The 25692-nt window shown below is 39.5% G+C and overlaps 1 protein-coding gene across 1 annotated transcript; it reads left to right on the top strand.

Annotated features, from left to right (window-relative positions):
* SEM1 (SEM1 26S proteasome subunit) lies at window positions 1–23704 on the top strand. Its single transcript, XM_062567610.1, is given in 7 exon segments — window positions 1–34; window positions 15251–15335; window positions 15337–15393; window positions 15395–15740; window positions 18399–18717; window positions 23109–23202; window positions 23701–23704. Coding segments are annotated over 7 exon segments (939 nt in total).
* Window positions 23705–25692: the final 1988 nt, after the last annotated feature.

Here is a 25692-nt window from a genome sequence, read left to right as displayed (position 1 = left end):
ATGGACATGGATCTGTACATGCCTGTGAAGAAAGGTAACCTGGATTTAACTAAAGCTATTCCCAAACTGTAGGTAAGAGAAAGGCCAAAAGAAATGTTGATCTGCATCCTTGGTTTGTTGTTCTTTAAAGAAGAGTCTGCTCCTGATGAGTAACTACAGAGACAAAAGAGCCAGGAGGCAGGAAAGAAGAAGGCAGTTAGCTCAGGTGGGAAGTTCCCTGGAATTCAGAAGCAAAATCAAGCTTTGCAGTGAGGTGAAACTATTTTCTGAACCTTTAGCCTAAGACAGTGCAACTCAGCCATTAAAGTCTGCATCATTTAGAGAACTGGATTACTTTCGATAGGTTCTGGAGTAATTATTGCTGAAACAAAATATATAATTATATATTATCTTTTCACTTCTAATTTTTCAAAAATTTGAGCTATTCAACACACATGCAATACTAAGAGAATTCTTGTTTGTAACTGCAGTGAGAAAATGGTGGGATCCAGAGTATTTTAGGTAATATGCAGCATACAGGAACACAAAACCTCTGCGCCTTAGATATTTCAATCTTTAATACATAAAAATTGCAAACATCCTTCTGCTGTGACACAAATCATACCCTGTAGCACTGATTAGCTTCACAGATGCCTTCAACTATAACTGTTGAACATATAACAGCATATGTTATATAAAATATAACAGCTGAATATAACAGCAAATTTATATACCACACCAACTTTTGCCATTTCCTTTTCCCTTGCCTTCCAAGATGATCTCTCTTTATCTTAATTTCCACCTTTATTTTCTCAAAATCATTGTGTGGGAGCATTCTATGACAGGAAGTACTTGCTGCTTTGAACCAGGTAGTTCTCATTCCTGAATGTACAATGTCCCACTGTGGTTGTCTTGGCAATATTTCACTACCATTACTGAAAACTATACTTATTGATGTGAAATAATTATTACTGATATTAATAATACTACTGACGCTTCTTTTGACAGCTATCTGTTCACACAACCCTACATCATAACATATGTAAATCAGTAAAAGTAAAAATGCAACCTGCTATGCAGCATTCCCTTCCAGCTTCATCTCTCTTGCTTGTTTTTTGTCCATCAGGGAAACACACACAAATAATGTAGTAGGGGCAAAAAAAACTAAACTTTTTTAAGGCAAGGATTTGATCTGGTTAGGAAAAGAATTATTTGCCACGGCTAGTTGTAGTAGAAGACAGCTGGACCTCACAAGCTAGGAGATTCACGCCAATCCTTTATTTCAAGTTTTTCAGCAGCATGAAGACTTTTAGTATCTAATCTGGAGGACATGTACTGGGTTCACTCTGCAGACACAAGTCGTTTCAATCCAGGAATACTACGTGGAGCATGTGCAGAAATGTTTACAGAAAGGGGTCACTTTATACACTGCCTTGCAGCTGCCTTAATTTTCTGAACATGAGTTTGTTGAGACTAAGCAACTTACACCTTGCTTGTCGTGGAAAGATATTCTGAGGCAGTCAGTAACTCCCAATTTTCTTCTTCTTTTTTTTTTTTTTTTTTTTTCAATGTGCAAGCCTCAAAACAGTTTGAAGGGGAAGTGTGGATCCCATGAAGCAGGCTGAAACCTAGTAACAATAGGGTTGTTTTTCTTGGTATTTTTTGCAGACTCCTCTACAACAGTTCCTCCCCTTCTCTCTTCAGACTTTCTCAGACCATGGTCTGAAAACCGGTGTTCTGAAGTTAATTTCCAAATGACAATACAGGGCAGCACAGGAATGAAATAGAAATCCTTCTGTATGAATACTCTCCTAGTATATTAAAATATTTTAAAATTGCAGTGGAAAATGATGTTTCACCAAAGAAAAAAACTGTAAAGTTGTTTCAAAGAGATGTAATCTAATATTGACTTCACAAAAAATGTAATTGAGTCATAATTGATTAGGCAATTTAAAAGCCTTTAATGAGTAAAGATGCAATTTCTTCATGGTTACATTATGACTGGTCAATTGATTTCTAAGTCAAAGACAGCTGAAGTTTAAGCTGGGTTACTGTGCTGTGTCCACCTGACAATCCCTAGACAAAATTGAGTTTTTGAAGCAATTTTACTTTTCACTGTGTTGTTATTTAGGTGTCAGTATCTAAGCTGTTCAGTCCTAAAGTTACAGGTGTGATGATTAACTTCATAGAAACATGTATCAGAGTGAGATGGATAGGTAACTTTTTTTCACTGTGGCTCATTTATTGTGGTAATTCTGCAAACTGTCTTTACAGTAAAAGCAGACACTTTTTTCCTTCTGTGGCATTATACAAGTAATTCTTTGGTATCTCAGAGCATAAAAAAATTGTGTGTGGATTTGTAATGAGTTGTTTTTCTTATTTCCCTTTGCAAATCAAATTGAAGAAACAAACTGGAAAATGCCATATTTGAAAGGTAGGTGATTTTTTTCCTGATAAGTTTCAGGGATGGCAAACAGACAAAGTAGATAAAAGCTGATATTAGCATTCCTACCTTTAGTTCCTGTGACTATAGACATTAACCTGTTTAATGTGAATACCATCTGTATAGCCCTTACAAAATATCCATAGTAGGCTTTATGCTGGTAATAAGAGCTAAATCTTGCTGTATTTCATTTCATTCCTGCTGATAGCAGTTATCAGCAAAATCTGGATTTAAAAACCTCAAAAATATGCAATTTAAGCCTCATCATAACTGGACTGCTGAGGAGGAAAGTGAGGGGATTATCTGGAGCCTGGAAGCACAAATATAAGAGTGTATTGTCACTGTGGGCTATACGCCTTTTGGCAAACTGTAGTGTAAGCTTCAGCTGACAGGCCTTTTCGCAGGTGACAGACGAAAATATGAAACTTAAATTCTTCATGACAGATAGCTGTGCTGAATGAAGAGGCCAATGGGACAGTGCTGGGCTAGAGCAGGAGCACTATATACAGGCCCTGTGTGCAGTGTGGGGACAGCTCTTTCTAACACACAATGAACTTTCCTCAAGACTCCCACTTTACCAAGCAAACTGTTTTAACAGACCTATTTTCCTTTCAGATCAGCATCTTTTCTTCAATAGATGAATGCAGAGTCTTAAAAGACAGGGTGGCAGATTAAGTTTAATATGTGGACATGAAAGATGTTTCCTGGATGCCTCTTCTTCTGAGCTTTCTACCCAAGCTGACTTGCTGCAATTGTAGGAAGCTTACTAATTGGTTTATGAACTGTGCTTAATCCTCAGTGATAGCAAGCTTTGTCAAAATTAATATATATATATATATATATATATGGGAATGATTATTCATTTCTGTCAGCATTCCCTACCCCCTTGCCTTGCTTGCTCTCACTAATGCAGCTAGAGCCCCTGGCTGGTGTTGCACACCCCAGTGGGGATGCTGCTTGGTAAGGGACAAGGGTCCTGGTGTGAGATGGGGGTCCTGGGAACCCAGCCCAGCTCCAACCTCAGCCCCTGGCCATGACCCCAGCTTGGTGGGGAAAGAGCATCTTCCATACCTGCAGGTCTCCAAGGTGAAAGGCTGCCAGGGGCCAGGACCCTATTTTTTTGCTAGGCCACCCTCAGCCCCTCTGTTGCCTAGTTTCCTGCAGAGACAGTGCCCACAGCAGGGCGCAGGCTGTGGCACTGGCAGCCTGCAAGCTACCCCAAGTGCCAGGCCCCACCACCCCATCCTGATGGCATGGCAGGGAGCGTGGCCCCAGGGTTGCCTCTGCCTGCTGCCAGCACTGCTGCCGCCATCCGCCTCTGGCCCTGGTTCTAAAGCAAGCCGCCCCCAATGCTGTGCTGCAGCTCAGGCACAGCCTGCGGGCTACCAGCAGGGTTTCATGGGAGAAAGGCTTCTGGCTCCACGTTCTGCAGGACATCACGTTAGACAATTGCAAAGGTCCCCTTTGGCCTTCAGATGTATGAAAAAGAAGAAAACATCCAGGCGGGTTTTGTTTGTTTGTTTGCTTTACAGGGCAGCAGGGGGAAAGGCCCTGCTATGGAGCTGTTACACTCTCCCTTGTGCTTTCTGCCTCATTACTGTGCTATAAAAAGAGGAGATGGAAGCCAAGAATAACAACACACAGTAAGACTTCTGGCCAATCCTGAAGTCATTACCTCTGCAAAGTTCCCACTGAAGTCAATGGACTGTAGGATCCAACCCTTAATATTTGTCTTTTTATATACAATTTGTAATTATCAATACAAAAAATAGAAAACCCTAAGGTAATATGTTAATTCTTACCAGATGTACTGTATATATCCTTATACGTTAGAAGCCTGGCAGGACTGCAATGTCACAACAGACATTTGCTGAAGTATCTGGGGAAATGTAACAAAAAGTGTTAGTAGAAAATGGTCTTTCAGCTAAATTACCTAATATATTTGCTAATGGTATCTGATTTAAAAGCCATAAAAATACTAAGTTAAAAGCACATTAGAAGATGTAGTATATTTATAAGTGTTTGTCACCTTGGCAACAAAAGTGAAATTCCAAATCTAACACTAGCTTGATGGGCCAAGACCTTTGAAAATTGATAAATACTTCTTCTTTATAGCAATGATTTGCTTTCAGTGAGGGAATATCACACTGTAAAAGGAAATTCTTCACTGCAAGATTTTTGTTAGCTTTTATCTATGGTTTTGCCCTGTCTGCCCACTGTAGTGTAATTTTTTAAACCTTGACAAGGAAAACAATGCATATTCAAATGTGTTAAAGTGCTGATCTTTGTAGTACCTTTCTTGTAATTTCAAGCCTTTAATTTTCTGCTTACCTATTAGGTTAGGTAGTAGGCCTTGGTCAGTTTGCAAATGCATTGCTTGGATCTCAAGGCTCTGATTAGGGCTCTTTTTTTTGCCTAGGGACAATTATGCCACCACTGTTGAACTATATGTGCCCTGATAAATTTAGTGACAGTTCACTCTGCTTTTCTACTTAGCATACATTCCAATAGAAATGTGCTTTAAGACTAAACCGAAAACTATTTATTCACTTGGAATGTCAATTCTTTCAGTATGTTACCTCTGCATACAACTGGGTCTAGATCCTTGTAATGTAAATTGTTACAGTTCCACTGGTTTGCCTGACTAGCCAAGCATCGCTGATGGAGAACAGAGGGACAGATCTACATAAAGAAACAACAGCAATCAAAAAAATTTTCATGCCATCTAGTGAACTCCCTTTAACACCACAAAGCTCTGCTCTGCATGTTGACAACAGTTACTCTGGGGAATTGTTACTCAAACTATCAGTGAGAAAGAATGTGCCAAGGAGGAAGCAGAAAGGTGGGGGAATGTGTGTCTCCAGGGGCATGGCAGACAGTACACTAATAATCCTCTCTGTCGAAGATCGCTTCCACAAATTCCCCATCTTGAGAGGACGACTACTCTCTTTGGAAGATAATAGTAAAGTTAATGAAAGATACTGACGCTGTCCTAGCATAAGCCTCTCATTTGGCCCCTTCCCCTATCACTAAATGTACACATTTCTGACTTGGAAAAACATTACCCAGAATGACTGCCCTTTACCTAGTAGCCGCATGCCCAATGGTACTGATTAAACAACTTGGGCAGAGAACTGAAATCAGAATTTGTTGTATGCAGGCAATCTCCGAGTAGAGAAGAAAATACATGAGTTAGAAAAGTCCAAAATGTCTTCCTGGATTAGAGGCCTTTAGAGAGTTTTAAAAAGTACTAGTTCAGACACTAAACTGTGTATCTCGCATTTCTCTTTCTCTTCCTGCTATGTTTGTAGACACTTTCAATTTTCCTTCTGCTTCATAAGGTCAACAGTTGGCCAAGGAAGGCCAAGTGAACATAAAAATAGACACAAAAGGGGAAAAACAGAAAAAGTAGATGACAAGTATGTGAAGTATCTGTTTTGTATATTGGGCCTGGAAGCTGAGTGTACCTAGATTTCATGGAAGGCACAGTGAAGCATAGCTGACTTGACCATGATCTCAGGAGACATTGAGCTGAGCTGCTCAGAAAACCTGTAGTTGTTTTTCATTCGAATCAAGTATTTAGAGAAGAGATGTGTCAATAGCAATGAAAACTCCTTTGGATAAGTTGCTTTGGAAGGAAAAATTTCATTTCAGAGTTGTTTTCACATTTGTTTATGACATAGCATATGTGCATAATTCAGATGTCCTGAATCTACACTGGATTCCTTTTAGTTTTCTGTTTCATAGGAAATTTAAAAATATGTGATTTTATTCTGATTCAGATTTCACAATGGAAGTGGTGTCATCTACCTAGTTTTCATCATGAGCATATTTTGCTCTTGCTAAAATAAATGAAAACTGAGAATGTCAATGAGACCAGTTCTTCAATCTTATATAATGTTCCAGTGAATTGAAGACCAAGCCAATAACTCTATCCATCCAGTCACTCCTGCCCCAACACCTCCTGACTGAACATCTCTAGTGAACCACAGAACTGACCCTTATATTAGTGAAATTGCTTTCTAGCAAAATACATGCAATTTATATGGAGCTGATAAAGCATCTCTTAAGACACTGGTTAATAGATGTGGTTGGAGCTATTTTTCAAGTATTGATAATAGGGTGGAAAAAGGGTTTCAATTAACTGAGGTAGCAAGAATCGTATGGATAGACATGTGCTCTTACACTCAAGTGCACAATTTTCACTGATTGATAAACCTAACACACCACTTGAGACCACATTCTAGTTACATCACTTCACCATTAAACTCTTCATTTACCCCCAAATGAATAGATTAACATTAAGTAAACTCTGCTGAAAAATTGTCCAATTCAGTGAAGCTTTAATATAAATTTGTAACAGCCATGAAAGAAAATTACAGAATGGATCATTTGAAAATCATTATTTATAATGAACAATTCAAGATTTCTATGCAATAAATGTTTCAAAAGTATCTATTAAAAAAAAATTTACACAAATCTGAAAAGGACTATTTGCAGCACCTATATAACATAGTATACACAACCACCAGGGTAAATACAAAAAATTGTTTGCGATTAAATAGAACTATCAAGATTACCAACCACAACGTATTAGCAAATATATATTCACACTCTTTGTTTATTCTTACATATGCCCCTATAGCTTGGATTTTCCTTTTCTTTAAAATAAATAAGGTAGGTTATATGATTCTGTCAATCAAGTCAGCATTTTACATCCTGAAGAAAAATGATTATAAGCGCATTTTTGAAAGTCAGTTAAAATGGAGTGAACCTTAAGATTGGATGTAAAACCATTATTATCAAGGTTTTTAAGTACTGTGTGCAAAATTTTGAGGCACCTGTCATTGCTCTATGAAAACTAGATAGCTAACACCTGCCTTGTGATATCTCAAAGAACTTGCACGTGCAAAGTTTGGATACACAAAGTTTTGTTTGCATGCACAACTGAACAACAATTGCTGCTAGCTTTTTGCTTTTAAAAGATGATGCTTTCCCACTATGTCCAAATAGAAGCTGTTACCATCAGTCCTTAGTGAACTTTTGGAGATCCTTTAGGTCATTAACAGTATGACAAAACAAGATTTTTTGGTGATATCTGTTAATCTGTCTACCTACCTACTTATCTATCTATCTATCTCAGCATTAAAAAGCATATCTCTTTTTTCAAATTTTTCTTCATAGCTTCAGGTGGAAACTTACAGGAATCAGGAGCAAGGCATTTGGGTGTATTTAGTTACACTGTGCCAATAAACTGTTGGTGTGATAACTAGTCGGGAAATCAAATTCTAAATTTAGTCATATTTATGGGAATCAATGAGCCATTGCTTTAGCTGTCTCTCTCAGATCTGCAAATGATTGTTTAAATTTATTTTTCTTTGTGGCTTACATATAGCCTGCATAAACAGTGAACATACAATTTCAAACTTTATTGTTTTGTTATGGTTATGTTTCAGACTCAGCCACCTCAAACCACTTCTGAGGGAAGACATAATGACAAATATGGACATTTCCCTACAGATGACAAGACAATGAAAGAAAAAGAACAGACATCAGTTTGAGGAGGTGACTATTTATATAGCCCAGAAACATTATCATTTGCTATTAATTTGCAAGAACTTTTATGAAGATGGTGCCATAGTCAGGCAGAATGAAGCAATGGAGAGGATCTAAAAGTCTCAGTATTGCAGAGACTTAGTTTTAAAATGATTGATGTTTTCTTAATTTTAAATATATCATTAGTTTCTTGAAAGGATGGAAATTTGTTCTATTGATTGAAGTTATGTATTTCACCAGTCACCACAAAACTGTGGCCCTAAAATACAGTGATCTGTTCTGAATGGTTTTAATAAAATCTGTGCTACTACATGGGAAATAAAAGACTCTGTAGATTTGCAAGAGCATGAAAACAAGATTATAAAACAATCTTTCAGACCTCAAAGATACGATCTGCAGAAGTGCTTAGCATTGCTGGGTATTCGGGATCTTTCAAAATCAGGCCTGGAGCCTGAATAAGAATGTCACCACAAGACATTTTCATGCTATTTGCAGATTTTCTTTACAATACCTTCAGCTTTTGATTGTGCTAAAACCTTAAAAGCAAATCAGAGAAAAGACTCCCCTATTGTGTATTACAAAAGATACAGCTAGAAACAGTGTAACTGTGAGGGCTGTTTCCTAATGCACTCCTTCATATGACAATCAATTTACATCTTTTACTTTCTCAGCCAGCCTCAGTAATAAAGTACTCTAATCTAACTTTTTTGCTGTAATATACTGCTGTAAGTGATCCTACCTATTTTGCCTTAATTACCTCATACATCAGAATAATAATTAGTATCACAGCGCTATCATGTGAGCCTGCTAAGTTGTTTAGTTTACCTATTGTAGTTTAGTAGGTTTTTATGCATATGTATATATATATATATGCATACACACACACCATAGTCAAAAAGATTATATATATATACTTCTGGAAAAACACATTTTTATATAGATTGGTTTGACTTATACTCACCATTTACCTTGATGCTGTTTTCATAAGCATACCAGCTGTCACTCTTGCTGTAGTATTTACTATAGGGCTAAGAATTAAAGTTACAAAAGATTTATGTGCTTGGAAAGCAAGTCAGGAACAGAGAGAGTTTGTTTTTAGTGTTTTTTTTTTTTCTAAATACCATTCAAAATAAACTCCTATGTAACAGGAATGAAAAGAACTATAATTTTTGTACAACTCTGTGTGCAATTGCCCAAAATCTGCCCTCGGCTGCACTCACGGAGAAGGGTTGGATGAGCATGGTTAAGAACAGGATTTGATCCAATAGCTCTTTGTGGTTCTGATTTGACATACTTCATATATTCCACTTGGTAACCAAGTAAGATAAAGAGCTGATTTGAATAAGTTCTGAAGAGTGTCCTTGTTTTTTTTTTTTTTTTAAAAAAGGCACCTCTGCTAGCGGCTTAGCATTTTTTCATTCATTTCTCTGGAAAACCACTAGATGGTTCATCAAAACCTCTAAGCACGTTGAAGAAGGCATTACAAGTTAATGGGAGCTTTGAGGAAGAAGGGGTCCTCTGCTTTAAATAGCTGAAGACCTTCAGGGCTCTGTGGCTTTCTGCATCTCGTGGCAAGCCCCCGGGCCCTGCCTCTGCGGCCGGGGTCCAGCAGCTCCTCCTGCGGCGTGAGGTGGCCTTGGCCCTGTTCTCTCTGTACCTATGTCTTCCAGGAATTATACCTTTTATAATGTAAAGATATTTTTTCTATTTAACCTTCATTTATTGTATGGGTTTATGTGATAAAACATATCCATCTTGCTTTGTGGGTGCATTTGCAGTAAAGAAGCATCTACAGACTTGCAAAGCAAACCGCCAGCAACTGCTAACGCTTCTTCCCCCACCCGAGCTGTGGCACTTTTTAACCTCTTGCCACCTTATCTTTCCCTCTTACTTTTCCCCCTTCTTTTCCATTCCATCTTTAAAGGCCCTGGGGCTGGATTTTCGCAGGCATCACGGAGCACCTGTGCCTGCCTGCACGGGCAGCGAGGGCAGGCAGCGGGAGCGGGTGGCAGCGCCCTGTGCCCGGCCCAGGCGCCGCCCGATGCCAGCCGCAGCTGGTTCCAGCCAGTTCCAGCCGGTTCTACCCGCCGCCGGCCGGGGGAAGGAGGGAAGAGAGGTGATTCACTGAAGTTTAGCCTGGGCAAAGGGGAGGAAAGGGGTTGCCTTAAGCATGCATCCGGTTGTTTTTGTTTTATTTTATTAGTCCTTAAGCTTGTCAATATTACTAATAAAGAGTAGCCTTGCTTACCTATCAAAACATCAGAAATATTGCTAGATAATTCTTCCTAGGCTACAAGGTTTGGTTTTATTTGGGTTAAACTTCATCTGGATAGATCCTGGCCAGACCTTAGCTGCTATCTAGATTATGTAAAGGTAGAAAGATATTTTACACAGAATAAAAGGCCTACTCTGTTTACTTGATTCCTAATGATTTGTACTAAGCTATCCAGTGAATATCTCTTGATGAAGCTGCCATAGCTTATTATTCTCAAGACAGATTTGGCAGAAATAAACAAAGACTGTTGTGCAGTTACATGAAAAATACACTGATATACCAGTAGCAATTCCAACATACAGAGGAGTGCAGTTCAGTGGCTTAAACACAGGCAACTGAGAGCATGTTAGAAACCCCAGGGTATTTTGCCTGCTCTCAGGCTGCCGTTGTGAAGGGACAAAGTCTCCCACATCGCATCAGGCAACTCCCTCCTTCAGGGCATCTTAAGTGACATAGAAACCTTTCTTTAGCAACTGAATCCTGATAGTCTTGATACTTGCATGGAAATGCAACTTGCTGTGAGCAGTACCTAGTAATTAATCACATTATGATTATTCTTATATGTTCAAAATATCAACACAATTTGTATCAAGGCTCAGTAGTAAATACTCTGGTGATATAGCTAACTGGAATACATGTTTCAGGATGACTTAGCTTTTTGAAATCCAGTTTTGGATGCATCTGGTTCTCTTCAGGATACAGAGTTGGGAAGCCAGAAATCAAGTGTCCATAAAATGAGAGGGGAACAACATATAGGGAGCTTCCTGCACTCTGTACAGAGAAAGATTCAAAGGAAAATAATGGTGAAAATTTGCTATGATGGACTGAGAGAAGAAGAAAGATGATACCAGGAATGGTAAACAAAGACAGGAAATAGCCTGCTGATGGTGTTAGCTCTTGATTAGGAGCCCGTTAAGTTTTGGCTAGAGGGCTAAACCCAAGGAGACATTTTGTCAGCCCAAATGTGGAGAGAAAACAGAAAGACAATAGAGCAATTAGACTGAGAAAGAGAGAAGAAGTGAACAAACATATTGCCCCTATTACAGTGACATGCAGCCAGAGCTTTGTAGCAATACTACCCAGCTGCCTCTAGACTAACTGAAAATGAGAAAATAAATCAAACTTTCTTTTGACTGTCAAGGGTAAAAAGGGAACTGTTTCTTTTTCAGCCACTGGTAACCTGATAGCTTGCCAAAGTGTATTTCACATAAGGAAGTCTGTAAAGCAACATCTAAGTGTTCCTTGTGATTAATATTCCTTATGATCTCCAGCCACCTAATCGCATACTGACCTCACTTAGGGTCAACTGTGAGAAGGGATGGGCTGTGGGAGCAGGGTGGGCTACCAGGAGGTGCCGGTGAATGATGAAGCAGCTGGAGAGAAAAAGAGAACCTCTGCAGACATGAATAAATAAATAGTGGCAAACCAAAGGCACTGACCTCAGGAATAATGCCATGGCTCCAGAGTTGCACAGAAGTAGGTTGAAAGAAACAGGGCAATCCATTCCCAAAGCCAGAGGCACTGAATGTAGGATATGCATTTTTTTTTCTAGTTTCATCCAACAACTGTAACATCAAATGCAGTGCTATTCAGAGACATAGAACCCCACATCTGAAGGAATTTCCAGGATGCATTAACCAGTGTTTGGACTGCCAGATATGCTATATAATACAGGCTATTCTGCGTTACATGGTTAATTCTTGTGTTCCAAATGAAAAGCATATGGTTATAAGCTTTCTTGTATTTTTGCAGCAACTATATGTTTTCCTGGATATCTAAGAAGATGGACTGTAAGATCTGGAAAGGTATCTACCTCTCACATACATATACTTATTATACATCCATATACTGATATACTGTGTGCACACAGTTGGTCTGAACCAGGTATGTCAGACTTCCTGGTCCATTAGATATAGTGCCCATGCACACAGAATCTTGCATTACATCAACAAGGTGAATTGGATCAGATACATGCAATGCTCATCAGATACATGCAGTGCTCATTTTTTTGCAATACAGAGTTTCTCTGTATATCCACTGTTTGATAGCCTGGGACCATGCAGACCTTCAGTCAACACATCTAATGTTAATATGGCTCTGATGAAAATTTTAGATGGAATTTTAACCTGGCTTCTTTTTTCCAGAGGACATCTTTAAATAAGGCTGCTTATAAGCAAATTCATTGCCAATCTGTTCTTTTTCCTCTGCTGAATCTTTTTCTCAGAATATGCTTTCAGCCATTAAAGTGTCCAATTCAAAGAAAATGGGCCCAGACATTGAAATTACTCATAGTCCACCTAAAAAACCCTAGAAATCTGAACTAGTGAACTACATAGACTTTCATTTCACCTTTAAGAAAAAAAGGCTCTAATTCAGAAAAACAGTTCTATTTCCATTTTTCCATTTATGCAAATTATGCCTTGAATAAATAAATCTACATAATCTCACCTCCTTGCTAGACAACTTGCAGTAACATTTGCCAAGAGAAAGACAGGCTTTTCTGATACTAATGCATAAAACATGCTGAATAGAAAAAAAAATCACCAAATCATATTGAGTAAATAGCTGCTGTGCATCTCCGGAAAGAATAATAGAGGGGCTGATGAGTACTCAGGATTGTCTTGTTCAATTATTTCAAACATGCTACCAGTTAAGGATATATTTAAGTTAAAGTTTTAATAGAGATACTCACAGTTGTATCCTGAACCATTGAAATATATGGGAATTTTTTCCTTTAATTTTCATGGAACTTGAGTTTAGACCTCTTTGCTGAAGCAACCAGGAATGTCAGGCTGTAGGTCCTGGAAGACCCATAGATTCAGCACATAGCTGAGTTATTGTGTAAGGGTTGCAGCTGGGGAAAGACCCTCTCGTATTCTGTTCTGGGAACGTAGGAAGTGCCTTCCCCAACTCATGAGGAAAAATTCCTTGTCCTTTGTGTTCTCAGCAGATACGAAGTACAGTCTTGGTGACCATACAGATTGCCAGTAGCCCTTGGCTTGCAACAGAGAAAGCATAAAACAAAAACAAATGCCTGCATGTTGTAGATGTGCAGGGTAGATATTATTAGTGGCCTTTTCCCACTCTGATTGCACAACGTAGATGCTGAAGGACAACACTTTCTCTTGATGATCCACCTAGAAAGCATCAAACTCCAATTGTACCTGGGATTTGGACATTCTTCTGTAACCTTTTAAATTTCTTTTCACACTGGAAAGACTGTTCTGAACTGCTGAATCCTTATGCTCCTTTCTGTAACAAATTAAGAATCATCAGTGGAGCTAGGTTCACCAAAAGACTTGTGTATTATAAGATATATCACCTGACTTTTAGATGCTGTGGTGTTCTATGGAATTCAGAGAAAGCTCTTCTTAGCGGAGAAATGTGCAAAAGTTCCTTACAGGCTTCCTGGGGGCAGTAAGCCATGGGATATACAAAGCCTGAATAGGAAGCTACCTGAAAATGCTAGTAAAAAATGTTAAGAAAATGTGATTTTAGACCTTGTCTTTGCTAAGCCACAAGATTGGCACTAAAGTCAATGTTTTCTAACAACTATCTGTGGGAGGATGTGTTTTTGTCTAGTGTTCGAACATCACTTCCTCCTAGCTCAAGAGCGGTGCATCCCTACGAGTAAGAAATGCAGCAAAAGAGGCAGGAGACCTGCATGGGTGAGCAAGGAGCTCTTGGCCAAATTCAGACAGAATACTCGGGAGAATTACAGGAATGCAGTCAGAGTATGTAGAGATGTGGCGAGGAAGGCTAAGGCCCAGTTGGAATTGAGTCTGGCAAGGGATGTCAAGGACACCAGGAAGGGCTTCTTCAAATACATCAGCAGCAAGAGGTGCACTAGGGAAAATGTGGGCCTGCTACTGACTGGGGGGGGGGGGGGGGCTGGTGACAAGGGATACAGAGAAGGCAGAATTACTGAAGGCCTCCTTTGCTTCAGTCTTCACTGCTAAGGGCAGCCCTCAGGAATCCCGGAACCTGGACATGAGGGAGAAAGTCTGGAGAATGGAAGACTTTCCTTTAGTTGAGGAGGATAGGATTAGAGACCTTCTGGGCAGGCTAGACATCCAAAAATCCATGGGCCTGGATGGGATGCACCCACGGGTACTGAGGGAGCTGGCGGATGTTGTTGCTAGGCCACTCTCCATCATCTTTGAAAAGCCACGGAGAACTGGAGAGGTGCCTGAGGACTAGAAGAAAGCCAATGTCACTCCAGTCTTCAAAAAGGGCAAGAAGGAGGACCCAGGCAACTATAGGCCAGTCAGCCTCACCTCCATCCCTGGAAAGGTGATGGAACAGCTCATTCTGGATGTCATCTCCAGACATATGGAGGAAAATAAGGTTATCAGCAGTAGTCAGCATGGATTCACCAAGCGGAAATCCTGCTTAACCAATCTGATAACCTTCTATGATGGAATGACTGGCTGGATAGATGAGGGGAGACGTTGTGTACCTTGACTTCAGCAAGGCTTTGGACACTGTCTCCCGTAACATCCTCCTACATAAGCTCAGGAAGTGTGGGTTAGACAAGTGGACAGTGAGGTAGATTGAGAACTGGCTGAAAGGCCCTCAGAGGGTCGTCATCAGTGGTGTGGAGTCTAGTTGGAGGCCTGTGGCTAGTGGTGTCCCCCAGGGCTCAGTACTGAGTCCCATCCTGTTCAACTTGTTCATCAGTGACCTGGATGAGGGGACAGAGTGCATCCTCAGCAAGTTTGCTGATGATACCAAGCTGGGAGGAGTGGCTGATACACCTGAGGGCTGTGCTGCCATTCAGAGAGACCTGGACAGGCTGGAGAGTTGGGCAGAGAGGAACCTCATGAGGTTCAACAAGGGCAAGTGCAGGGTCCCGCACCTAGGTAAAAATAACCCTAGGCACCAGTACAAGCTGGGGGATGACCTTCTGGAGAGCAGCTCTGCAGAGAAGGAGCTGGGAGTGCTGGTAGATGACAAATTGACCATGAGCCGGCAATGTGCCCTTGTGGCCAGGAAAGCCAATGGTCTCCTGGGGTGCATTCCTAAGGAGTGTTTCCAACAGGTCGAGGGAGGTGATCCTGCCCCTCTACTCAGCCCTGTGGAGGCCTCAAGTACTGTGTCCAGTTCTGGGCTCCCTAGGACAAGAGAGACATGGAGCTCCTGGAGAGAGTCCAGTGTAGGGCTACGAAGATGATCAGAGGGCTGGAACATCTGCCCTATGAGGAACAGCTGCGAGAGCTGGGCCTGTTTAGTCTGGAGAAGAGAAGACTGAGGGGGGATCTTATCAATGTGTATAAGTACCTGAAGGGAGGGTGTCAAGGGGACGGGGACAAACTCTTTTCAGTTGTCCCGTGTGACAGGACAAGAGGCAATGGGCAGAAATCAAAGCACAGGAAGTTCTGCCTGAGCGTGAGGGGGAATTTCTTCACTGTGAGAGTGACGGAGCACTGGAACAGGTTGCCCAGAGAGGTTGTGGAGTCTCCTTCTCTGGAGATATTCAAGGCCCGCCTGGATGCAGCTGTGTCTAACACGCTCTAGGTGACCCTGCAGAGCAGGGGAGGTTGGACTAGATGATCTTCAGAGGTCCCTTCCAACCTTACTGATTCTCTGATTCTATGATTCTCTCCTTGTTTACTGTATAGTCTGGTGGTTAAGAGCATACATCTGGGACATGAGATGTCACTCACATGAACCAGGTCCCAAGAGAGTGTCTATTTGGTCTATTTGGTATTGCAGACTGAGTTAATCTTCCAGCTGAATTTGTTCCACTTTGGATAAAAGTAACTGGATTTATTCTGGAGGAAAGAAAAAGACTGATCCCCTAAGTAACCAGCAAATATCCTGGTGGTTGTGGCACTTGGTTTTGACATGATGTGAAATTCTGTCTCAGTTAGACACAATGGAGATTTGAAAGCCAGTCTGTTGTCCTGCCATAGGTGTTCTATTCACGAGGCACCTTTTTTTGCAAGGTATAACAGGCTGGCTAAGAGAAGGCATTGCAGATGAGGTCCTTCAGTCAACCTAGGGTGGGCATACCTCAATAAAAGAAACATGGCACGGTAGATACCTATGCCCTTGGGGACCTTACCAGCAAAGAGTTAAAGAGTTTGGGGAATTACAGTGATCCATTCATTCCTCTAGAAGAAAAACTAGGTAAGGTAATGTAAATTCCAGACTTCAAAAACTTGTGGCTTTGGCTTTAAATGGATTTAAAGTTTTTATTTTTAAATCTATTATTTTAAAGCAATCTTACAAGTTAAATAGATTCATCTGAAATTCTTTTTGTTCACATTTTCAACCTCTTGCTTTCAATTGCTTGAGCTAGAAACTTATTTTATCTTTTTTAAACCAGAGCTAAGCTCCTCATTTAATCACAGAACTCCAGAAACCGCAGCTTTTTAAAAAATCTTGAAGTATCTTGAGATTTATAATAAAAGCAGGAGAGTTTGACAATATAGACCTCTGTGACCACATAAGATTAAATTTGGCTTACTGATGGGAATGCTCAGCTCCACAGATGGGAAATGCAAAGGAGAATCTACTACCCAGATCTGAGACAGACTGTGGTCAGTCCCTATATAAATAAGACACTGTTTCAGGAATCCTTGATTTTTCTTGTCTCCCTGTGCAGCGGCTGGCCATATACCCTAGGGAAGTACAAATTCTTCGCTCTGCTGGCACTTCAAGAGCTGGAAGGAAAGGGCTGCTGTATCTTTTCTCCACACCAGATATGTACATAAATGCACCAAAAAAAAAAAAAAAAAAAAAAAAAAATCAGGATGCTGCTTGTTCTGAGGCTATTTGAAGCTACTCATCCATATAAGTTCCAAAGTCACACTCTTTCTTAAGTAATCTAGGTGCAGTTCGACACCTTGATACTCCTCAATGTGCTGCAAAATCCATAATTTAGTTCTGCGTAATGCAAAAACAACAGGGTTTGAATTTGGGCCTTAGTAACAGAATGATCACAGATCTTTGCTAGCTTTTCATTTGATAGACCCCTATCCATTTTATGACTTTATCTTCTACTCTTTGGATAGGGTAAGATACCTATTATTCCAAAATACCTAGCTTGCTAAAAAATCCCAGTCAGTTGGGACTAGATTCCACATATGGATTTATTAAGTTCGAGTTTTCATAATTTTTGAAATCATCAGTGTCAGTCAGACCTTGCATCGCATAAAAATAAAATGTGACCATTCAAATAGACCTTTCATCTGGCAGAAAGACTCATTTTCCACCTTGCCTTAACTGTGACCACATGCCAGAACCTGCTCACACGAGGTTGAAAAGGAACTATATAAATTCCCGCACCATTTTTTTGTTCGTTGTTTCCCTGACTTTAAATTTAGGACACAGTATAACCCAGCTGCGCAAGTCATTGTCCCATGAATCAAACTCTCGCAGCGCAAGTGAAAAACCTCCAGCTACTGGCAATTCTGTTTTAAGGTGATTGCCTAGAGAGCAGACAGTGAAGCCACCACATGCACCGGCTTGTTCAGACTAGCAAGCACTGAACTTTGCCTTTGTTTGAATCCGCAGCAGAACCTAGATTTAAGCCAAATGAATGTATTTCAGAATATTTCATAAACATGGCATTTCTAGTTCTCATGCAACAGCTAAATCTTTTGAATAGTTTAGTTAAGCTCTCCCCTTCATGCTGTTTCCTTATTTCTCTTGACAAACAAAGAATTTAAAAGATAGTAATTAGATATAGATTTTGAAACAATATATTAAATTGCTAGAAGAGGAAAAAAGTGATTATAGATTAAAAGCACAAAAGGCTGCTACTTGGTAAGTTTTGCCTGAAAATAAATCAATAATGAAAGAACATATAGAAAACATATGTGGTCAGTATAGGAAGTGGCATGTATGGTTTCATCTACTACTGTAGTAGACAGATTTATTTTACCCTCAGTATTGAAAATGCATTCGACATCTTTCACACAAAATCTCTTTTTTGCAGTTGCACTCAGTGCTGTGCTTCGGCAAACTCCTGGGGAATCCAAGTTCATTTTAAAGTGATAAATCTCCCTCCTGGCCGACAGCTGTCGTACTGAAGAATTCATTTATGGAAAGTGAGAGTGATAGAGATACACACGTATGTGTGTATGCATGTTTATAATATAATATAAAAATATAACCATATATGTATTTTATGTCTAGATCCAGCATATATACGTGACATTTATCGCAAGGACGCAGCCCATCCAGCAGGCCGGGGAGCTGCGGGGGCGGGGCCTGCCCGGCGGGGGCGGGGCCTGCCCGGCGGGGGTGGGGCCAGCCGCGCAGGCCGAGAAAGCGGGCTGCGGCTCCGGCGCATGCGTGGTTCCCTTCGGCGGCTCCGCTAGTATCCCGTCGCCCTCCGCGGGGGCAGCGGAGACGTGGTGCCAGAGCGGTGGGTTGAGCATGTCGGAGAAGAAGCAGCCCGTGGACCTGGGACTCTTGGAGGAGGACGACGAGTTCGAAGAGTTCCCGGCCGAAGGTGCCGTGGGCTGCGGGCCGGGGCGCAGCAGGCCAGGGAGGCGGGGGGGGGAGAGGCAGGCGGCGGAAGCTGTGCCCGCAGGCCGCGGCGCCAGGGCCAGGCCGCGGCGGGCCGGTGGCGGCGGGGCGGGGGGAGCCGCGGCCGCCGCCCGTCGGGGAGCGGCGGGGCCGGGCCCGCTGCGTGGCGGGGCGGTGGCGGCGGCTCGGCGCCGCGGCATAGCCAGTGTCTCTGTGTGCGCTGCTTGGGCGAGGCAGAAGAAGCCTTGCGGCGCCCCGGCCGCACGGCGCAACCGAGCGAGAGTCGGGATGAAGTGCGAATGCGCCGGCGGCGGCCGGCGAGGCTGGCGGCGCCGGGCGCTCCTCGCGGAGAGTGCTGTGTCACTGCGCGACGCGCAGCTGGAGGCGAGGGCACCTCGGTGAGCAAGGCGAGGGAGAGCAGGTGGCTGAGAGAGTGAGAGGTGGGGGAAATGCGAGAAGGGAATAAAGCTGTCTGCCTTCCCTCTGTATCTCTGTCTTCTGAAGCACAAATCTATATGCTGGCTTGCTTCTTGTCGTTAAAAAAGTTAATGAATGAGGGAATCAAAATCTGGATTTCGGTGAACATCATGTGTTTCATTGGCTCAGCGTCTTTTTACAGACTTAAAAGATTCCCTCAAGGGCATGATTGTCGGTTTCCTGTATGTCCTTAATCCTGGGAATTGCCTTGAGCTGTGGATGATGAGAAATGGATGGATGGAAGTCAGAGATTTCTCTGTGCTATCTTCATTGTATATAATTCTTTTAGCCTTATGAGTCTAGCTCAAGAGCCTCATTACCTGTTTAAAAAGAGTTTTTGCCCTTACTAGCTGAGGAAGTTATTAAAGTAGTTAAGCTGATAGCTGAAACAAACTTGAGAATGCTGGGTTTTTTTTTTTTTGTCTCCATATGTGTTTTCTAAACAGGCAAAAGTTGTTTCTCTTATTTAATGTAAATTAAGTATTGGTTGTAGGCTGGAAGAAAATCCTGGCAGCATGCTTCTGAATTTTGGGTTGGCCAGTGCACTGAATTGCTCTTATAAAAGTTGCCTGTAAGTTGCCCACAAAGCGGGAATATTTCTCAATTCATTGTTTTCTGCTAGTTTGAGTTTTTGCATTAATCTCAATTGATCTTAAAATTTTGGGGGTTTTGGCTCAGTATTTCTTACAGTGTCAGTAGAGACAACTTTTGTCATGATTTTACCTTCGTTTCTCTGTTGCCACTCTGAAAGAAACATTCTTTGTATAGGTGAACCAGACTAAAAATATCAACTTTATAATGTCTTCAGAAACTGGAAAAAACTAATAATTACGGTAAATGAAATCACCTTAAATCTGAAGGGAACTCCTCATTGAGTTCATGAGTAATGAGCATCAATATACTTAAAACCAAGCAAAATCAAGTTAATTGTACTTGAATCTTATCTGTGCTGCTAAAACCAAACATCCATAGTTGAAATGCTCTGCAAATTATCTGGGCAGAGCAAGTTTTATTAAATAGTGACCACAATCAAGTTTCTTGTAGATCTTATCTTCCAAAGATTAAGAACTGCTAAGGAGGCCTGATTAAATCTGCCAGTGAAATAATACTGTTGAGAGGTTGTAAAGAATTTTCTTGCCACCTTTAATGTTTTCCTCAGTTTCTTTGGAAGGTATCATGATAAATATTTGATCAAACTCTTGTCAAATATTTGTTCTTTCACATCAAAACACAATCCTTCTGTGCAGCAGAAAGAGTTTGCATTCTATTACCCAATTATTCATATCCAAAAGAAATCAGATAATGCAAACTTACGCTAAAGGATAAAAACACTGGATTTTAGGGAAGGATTCCTACTTAAACTTGATTTGATAAACTGTTTCAAGAAAAGTTCTAAGGATCTAAAGCAGACGTTCTATTTTTATGGAATATTTTATTTGACATACAGCGTGACAATTTCAAGTATATGTGAATTGGTCACTTACGAACTTCTTGTACAGTTCTTCTCAGGAGTGTAAAGTGATAGGATTTCAGGTTTTTTTAGTCCTTTACTCTAGAAAGAATTTTTGTTTTTCAAGAGCAAAATAAACTGGTCAGTGTATTAAAATACATGTTTTAAGGGGTCCAACCATGGCAAGTTTATCAAAATCAATTTTATAGTTTTGATTTACAGTAATAATGCTACTATCAAATGTTCTTGGTAATCTCAGTCCAACATAATGCTTTTTTTATCTTTTCTTTTTTTATTTACCAAGTCACAGGCATATAGTGTAACTAGAATAGTAACTTCAGTATGCAATTCTAGTGTATAGTGTCAACATCCAGATAGTGTTGAGCACATAGTTACAGCTGTGAGAATATATTTCAGGGTTTACTTTCACTCATTTATCTCTCCCTTCCTTCCCTGCCCCAAGTCGAAGATGACATGGGCCAGTTTGACTCTTCTTCACCCAGCGAAACTTGGAGCATGTTTCAGCAATCTCTCCAACTGATCTTTTGTGACTGAAGCTGTTGTGTATGTTGTGCTGATATTAGTCATTATGGTTCTTTGGAATCTTTAAGTCTGACCTGTTTATGAAGTTTGACCTTCTGTTTATTTCAAACCATTTTGAGCTTTGTTCTTGTATCTCTGAAATCCGGATAAACAGCATAAACAATAAAGCGTGCTTTTTTAGGGAGACAAATCAAGTATATTGTATAAATAAGCAAAATTTATTGCAGATAATACTAAAATAAAATCCTTCCTATTGAACAACTAGCAGAAACTAAATTCAGGTAGTTCTTTTCTTTCTGTACTGCATATTTTTCTCTTTAAATTTTCTCCCTGGTCTCTTTCTTTGCTCTCCTTAGGACCATTAGCATTTTCATACAAAGTAAAAAACTGAATAAGTATAATAAAATATACATATTTGCGCAGGGAAGTTTAATCTTACTGCCTTCTACATCTATGTCTTTAATCAGTTACAAATGGATTTTCTGTTCTGGTAAATCTCATATTAATGATGTTTTGCCTGTCAGTGTTAGAAAAGAGCAAAAAATAATTCAAGAACCAACCCTCGTTCTTATAAAGTTGTTCACAGTCAATTTGGTTTTAATCTCTTATTCCCTTATCTTTTTTTTTCCGTAGTTCTGTCAGTGTTTTATGTTACTTTGGGCCTTAGTCATCAGAGCTTTCTCTGTATGGGCAGCAGATGATTTACTGAATTTAAGTGTTTAGGATTAGGGAAGGAATAATCTAATCTCTTTAGATATACTAGTAGTCTATCAGATACAAAATACAAGGTCACAGTTGTCAAAATTATCTTTTCTGTCAATAAAGCTTTTAGTGTTGATTTAATAACTGGACTTGATATTTTTACTACTTTTACATTCAAAGAACTGCACATTTTCAAGTGTGAGGCCTACTGGGATCCTGCTGTCACAGTATTAGAACAAAATCAGAATATTGAAGAAACAATTGGGGGAGAACTTTGGGGATGGAGAGACTGCATTAGAAAAAACTTGATGTCTATCAGTGAAAAAGAATTGATGAACTGTGAGGGACTTGGTCTAAAATCAAGTAAACCAACTTGTATTTATGTAGTGATTCTATGCTTTTCTGGTTTTTTATTTGTTTTTTTTTACACAAGTTAGTTAAATTTTTTTTGTAATGAAGAATTAATTCAATGATCAGTACTTTGTCAAAAATAGTGTACCAAATTACAATTTTAAAATTAAAGATTAAGCTAAAAGTTGACATTTAGTCTCTTCTCTCTGTAAGGAAACAGCTCCTACTGTATTAGGAACCCAGAAGTAGGTAGTTATTGGTAGCAACTACTGTTTGCAAATGTCTGTTTCAATTTGCCTTTGCCTCTGTATTACAGATATGTTTTTGGCACTTATCCATAGACTGTCAAAGTCTTATCTGAGTGGATTGAGGATTTTTGTGTTTTGGTAAAAGCATTTGATAATATATTTACTTTTTTAATTTAAAAAAATTAAATATAAACTGTTGGAACTGCACACCGTTTTTCTGAGCTTCTAGGAGTCAAGTACTCAACCATCTTTTCTTTTTGCATTGTTACTAGAGCTTTTCCATTTGTCTGCAAAATATATCTTCCTCATAAATCTGTAATCCTGAAAGCCATGATGTGATGTATATAGTGATTTTACTAAGCTGTGCTTTTATTATAATTCAAGAAATTGTGATGTGGGTTTTTTTGTCCTTTTTTTGTGCTTGCTGTGTGTTTTGGTTTTGTGAATACTTGAGCATGATCAAAACTTTTCTGTAAAAGAGAGGAATTCTTAGCAGCTGGAGTCTTTCTTACCCAGAGGCTGAATTAATCTGCCAGTATAACATGGACATGATATCAAAGCAATGCAAGATACAATACTTAGACTTTTTTTTCCTGTCTTTAGATTGGACTGGTTTAGATGAAGATGAAGATGCGCATGTCTGGGAAGACAATTGGGATGATGACAATGTAGAAGACGATTTCTCCAATCAGTTAAGGTAATTTTTTTATCCTTAACTTACTATTTTAAAAATAGGGTAGAATGGTTCAAAAACTGCATTGTTTAGAAGGTTATATCTGAAAGTTTGAAGTCTGCTTGCTTTAGAAAATATAGATCTGAAACAAATAGAAGAAAAGCTCTGCTTCATGCTTATCTGTCTCAAGTCTTTTAGAACAGGATTTGTGGGATAAGAGCTCCATTCCATGTGCTGCCCTATCTTAGGGCTCATAGCACAGTTAACTATCGTGTTACTAACATCTTTGGGCTTTTTTAGTGTTATACACCTTAAGACAGTACAAAGATTTTGTCAAATTGTATCAAAGTTCACACTTCAATTTAAGAGAAATAACTCTGTTTCTATGTAGCCTACATGTGTGTGGTTCAGAGCTAATTCTGAAATCTATTGCAAGATTAATAGCAGGAGGTCCAAGGTTATCTTTTATATCATATGATATGTGAAGTATGTTAGTATAATTTTTTTTTCTTATACCTCCAGATAGCATTGCTGTTCTTGGTCCAAATAGATAAGTGAGCTCTGGCAAATTTGTCCAAATTAATGTTAAAGTTCCTTTCCTGTATGTGGTGAGCATGTTGTTTATGAGAAACAATAGCAAAATAACTCTTCATAATATGCTTTTTAAAAAAGTGATAGTAACTCAAGTACCTTTAATCTAGCTGTTTAGTCCTCTCTGTCACTTGTAGTTTAAGTTTAACCCTTTATTGATTCTAAATTATAACTTAAGGTGTTTTAACCATCAATACGAACTCTCAAATTCTCATTTTATAATTAATCCATCTCTATGTTGGATGCAAAACAAACTGTCTGTAATACAGCTTGTTTAAACAGTCTCTGGTCTGACCTGCCATGCGGAACTCGGATGACCGATGTGTAGCAGATAGGAGAATTAAGTCTGATATAGTTGTTTGCTACAAGGTTGAAAAGCAGTTAAATTAATAGGTTAAGTTGTAATATTGAAAATGGATTTGGTGCATTGTAAAACAGGAACTTTTAAAGGACGGCATTCTTGATCATCATAGTTTTGACAAGCCTTTGATAAATGTCTTAATTGTAGTGGGTAGTACTGGTGTCCATATACTAGTGTTAAAATGAAGGATTGCAGTGTTGCTATTCTACAGCCTGTTTTTATTTCATCTTGCTTCTGGAAACTGAAGTTTTGCATTTTTTGTAAACAAAAGTATGTGCTTGCTTCTTGACTGAGTCAAAAGAAACTTTTCTGTTGTAAAGCAATTTAGTAATCTCTATCCCAAATTCATAGTTAGGGTAATTTACAGCAGTTACAGAAAGAAAATGCTGCGGTCCTCTGTTTCTAAAATTCCATCACTTTTAAGTGTTTCAAGCAACTTAAAATGTTTTTAGAGATTTGAACTATTTTCCAATAATATCTAGACACCATATGCTGTAACTAAGAGATACACAGGAGATAGTTCTGGCTGGTGTGATGGAGGCAAGTAGGGACAGAAAAGAAGGTTAACTTTTGCGGTCACAGACATGCTGTCCTGGCTGCAGCCAGGTGAACGAAGCAATCCTTCTCACCTGAAATTGTTTGCTGGAGAGTAGATCTCACCGAGATTTAAAAGTACTGCAGTCCAGTAGTGTTAAAAAAAAATTGGAAATGCATGCATTTTTAAATTCATCAAACAGATTAGCACGTTCATTGGGTTCAAGGAAACTCTGAGCATAACCAGCAGAAAACAAAATTTTGTTTTTTCTAATGTGTCTGGAGTTGTTGCTGACTCACAGGTACTGTGTTGCACCATATAACCTAACTCCTACCACAGTGTGACAGAGGACAGTAACTATGCTGAAAACAAATATTTGAATATTTTACTTAGAGTTTGTTTCTAGTCATCCAAGACTGACTAGGCTGAAGAACTACAAAGCAAGTGAGGTTAGTTATTGCTGTTAATCAAAAAGCAATATGACCTCTTGTTCATACTGTTTAAAATGATTGTATATTATCCATTATATTTTTAAAACTGCAAGTGACTGATAATATTTTGTGTTTCAATATACTTATCTTTTTTTTTTATACAGAGCTGAATTAGAAAAACATGGATACAAGATGGAAACCTCATAGTTTTTGCTGAATATGTAGGAGTTTAACATTGAACTGTGGATAGACTATATTGAGAAGAAGAAGGAAAAAAATGGGAAACAAGAAGAAACATTTAGTTCATTATCTGCTTGGATTTATTATTGTTTTGTATGAAAAATAAAGTTTTTAAACTTAGCCTAGTTGTATGTTCAACCTATGCCAAACTGATAACTTTTTCAGTTCCAAAATGCCTTGTGTGACAGTTTATAATCTTGCCTGTAATGCTACCGGTGATCTTTCAGTTGCTGATGTTATTGCACTGAAACCAAGGAGAACCAAATGAGTATTATCAGAATGAATACTCAAACTCCTTTTTTGTTGAGGAGGTTGAGATATCAAGGGAAATAAAATACTAATATATTCCAATTAAA

The sequence above is a fragment of the Rhea pennata genome, chromosome 2 (genome assembly GCF_028389875.1).
Source record: "Rhea pennata isolate bPtePen1 chromosome 2, bPtePen1.pri, whole genome shotgun sequence".
NCBI lineage: Eukaryota > Metazoa > Chordata > Aves > Rheiformes > Rheidae > Rhea > Rhea pennata.
This window is presented reverse-complemented; position numbering and strand designations above follow the sequence as displayed.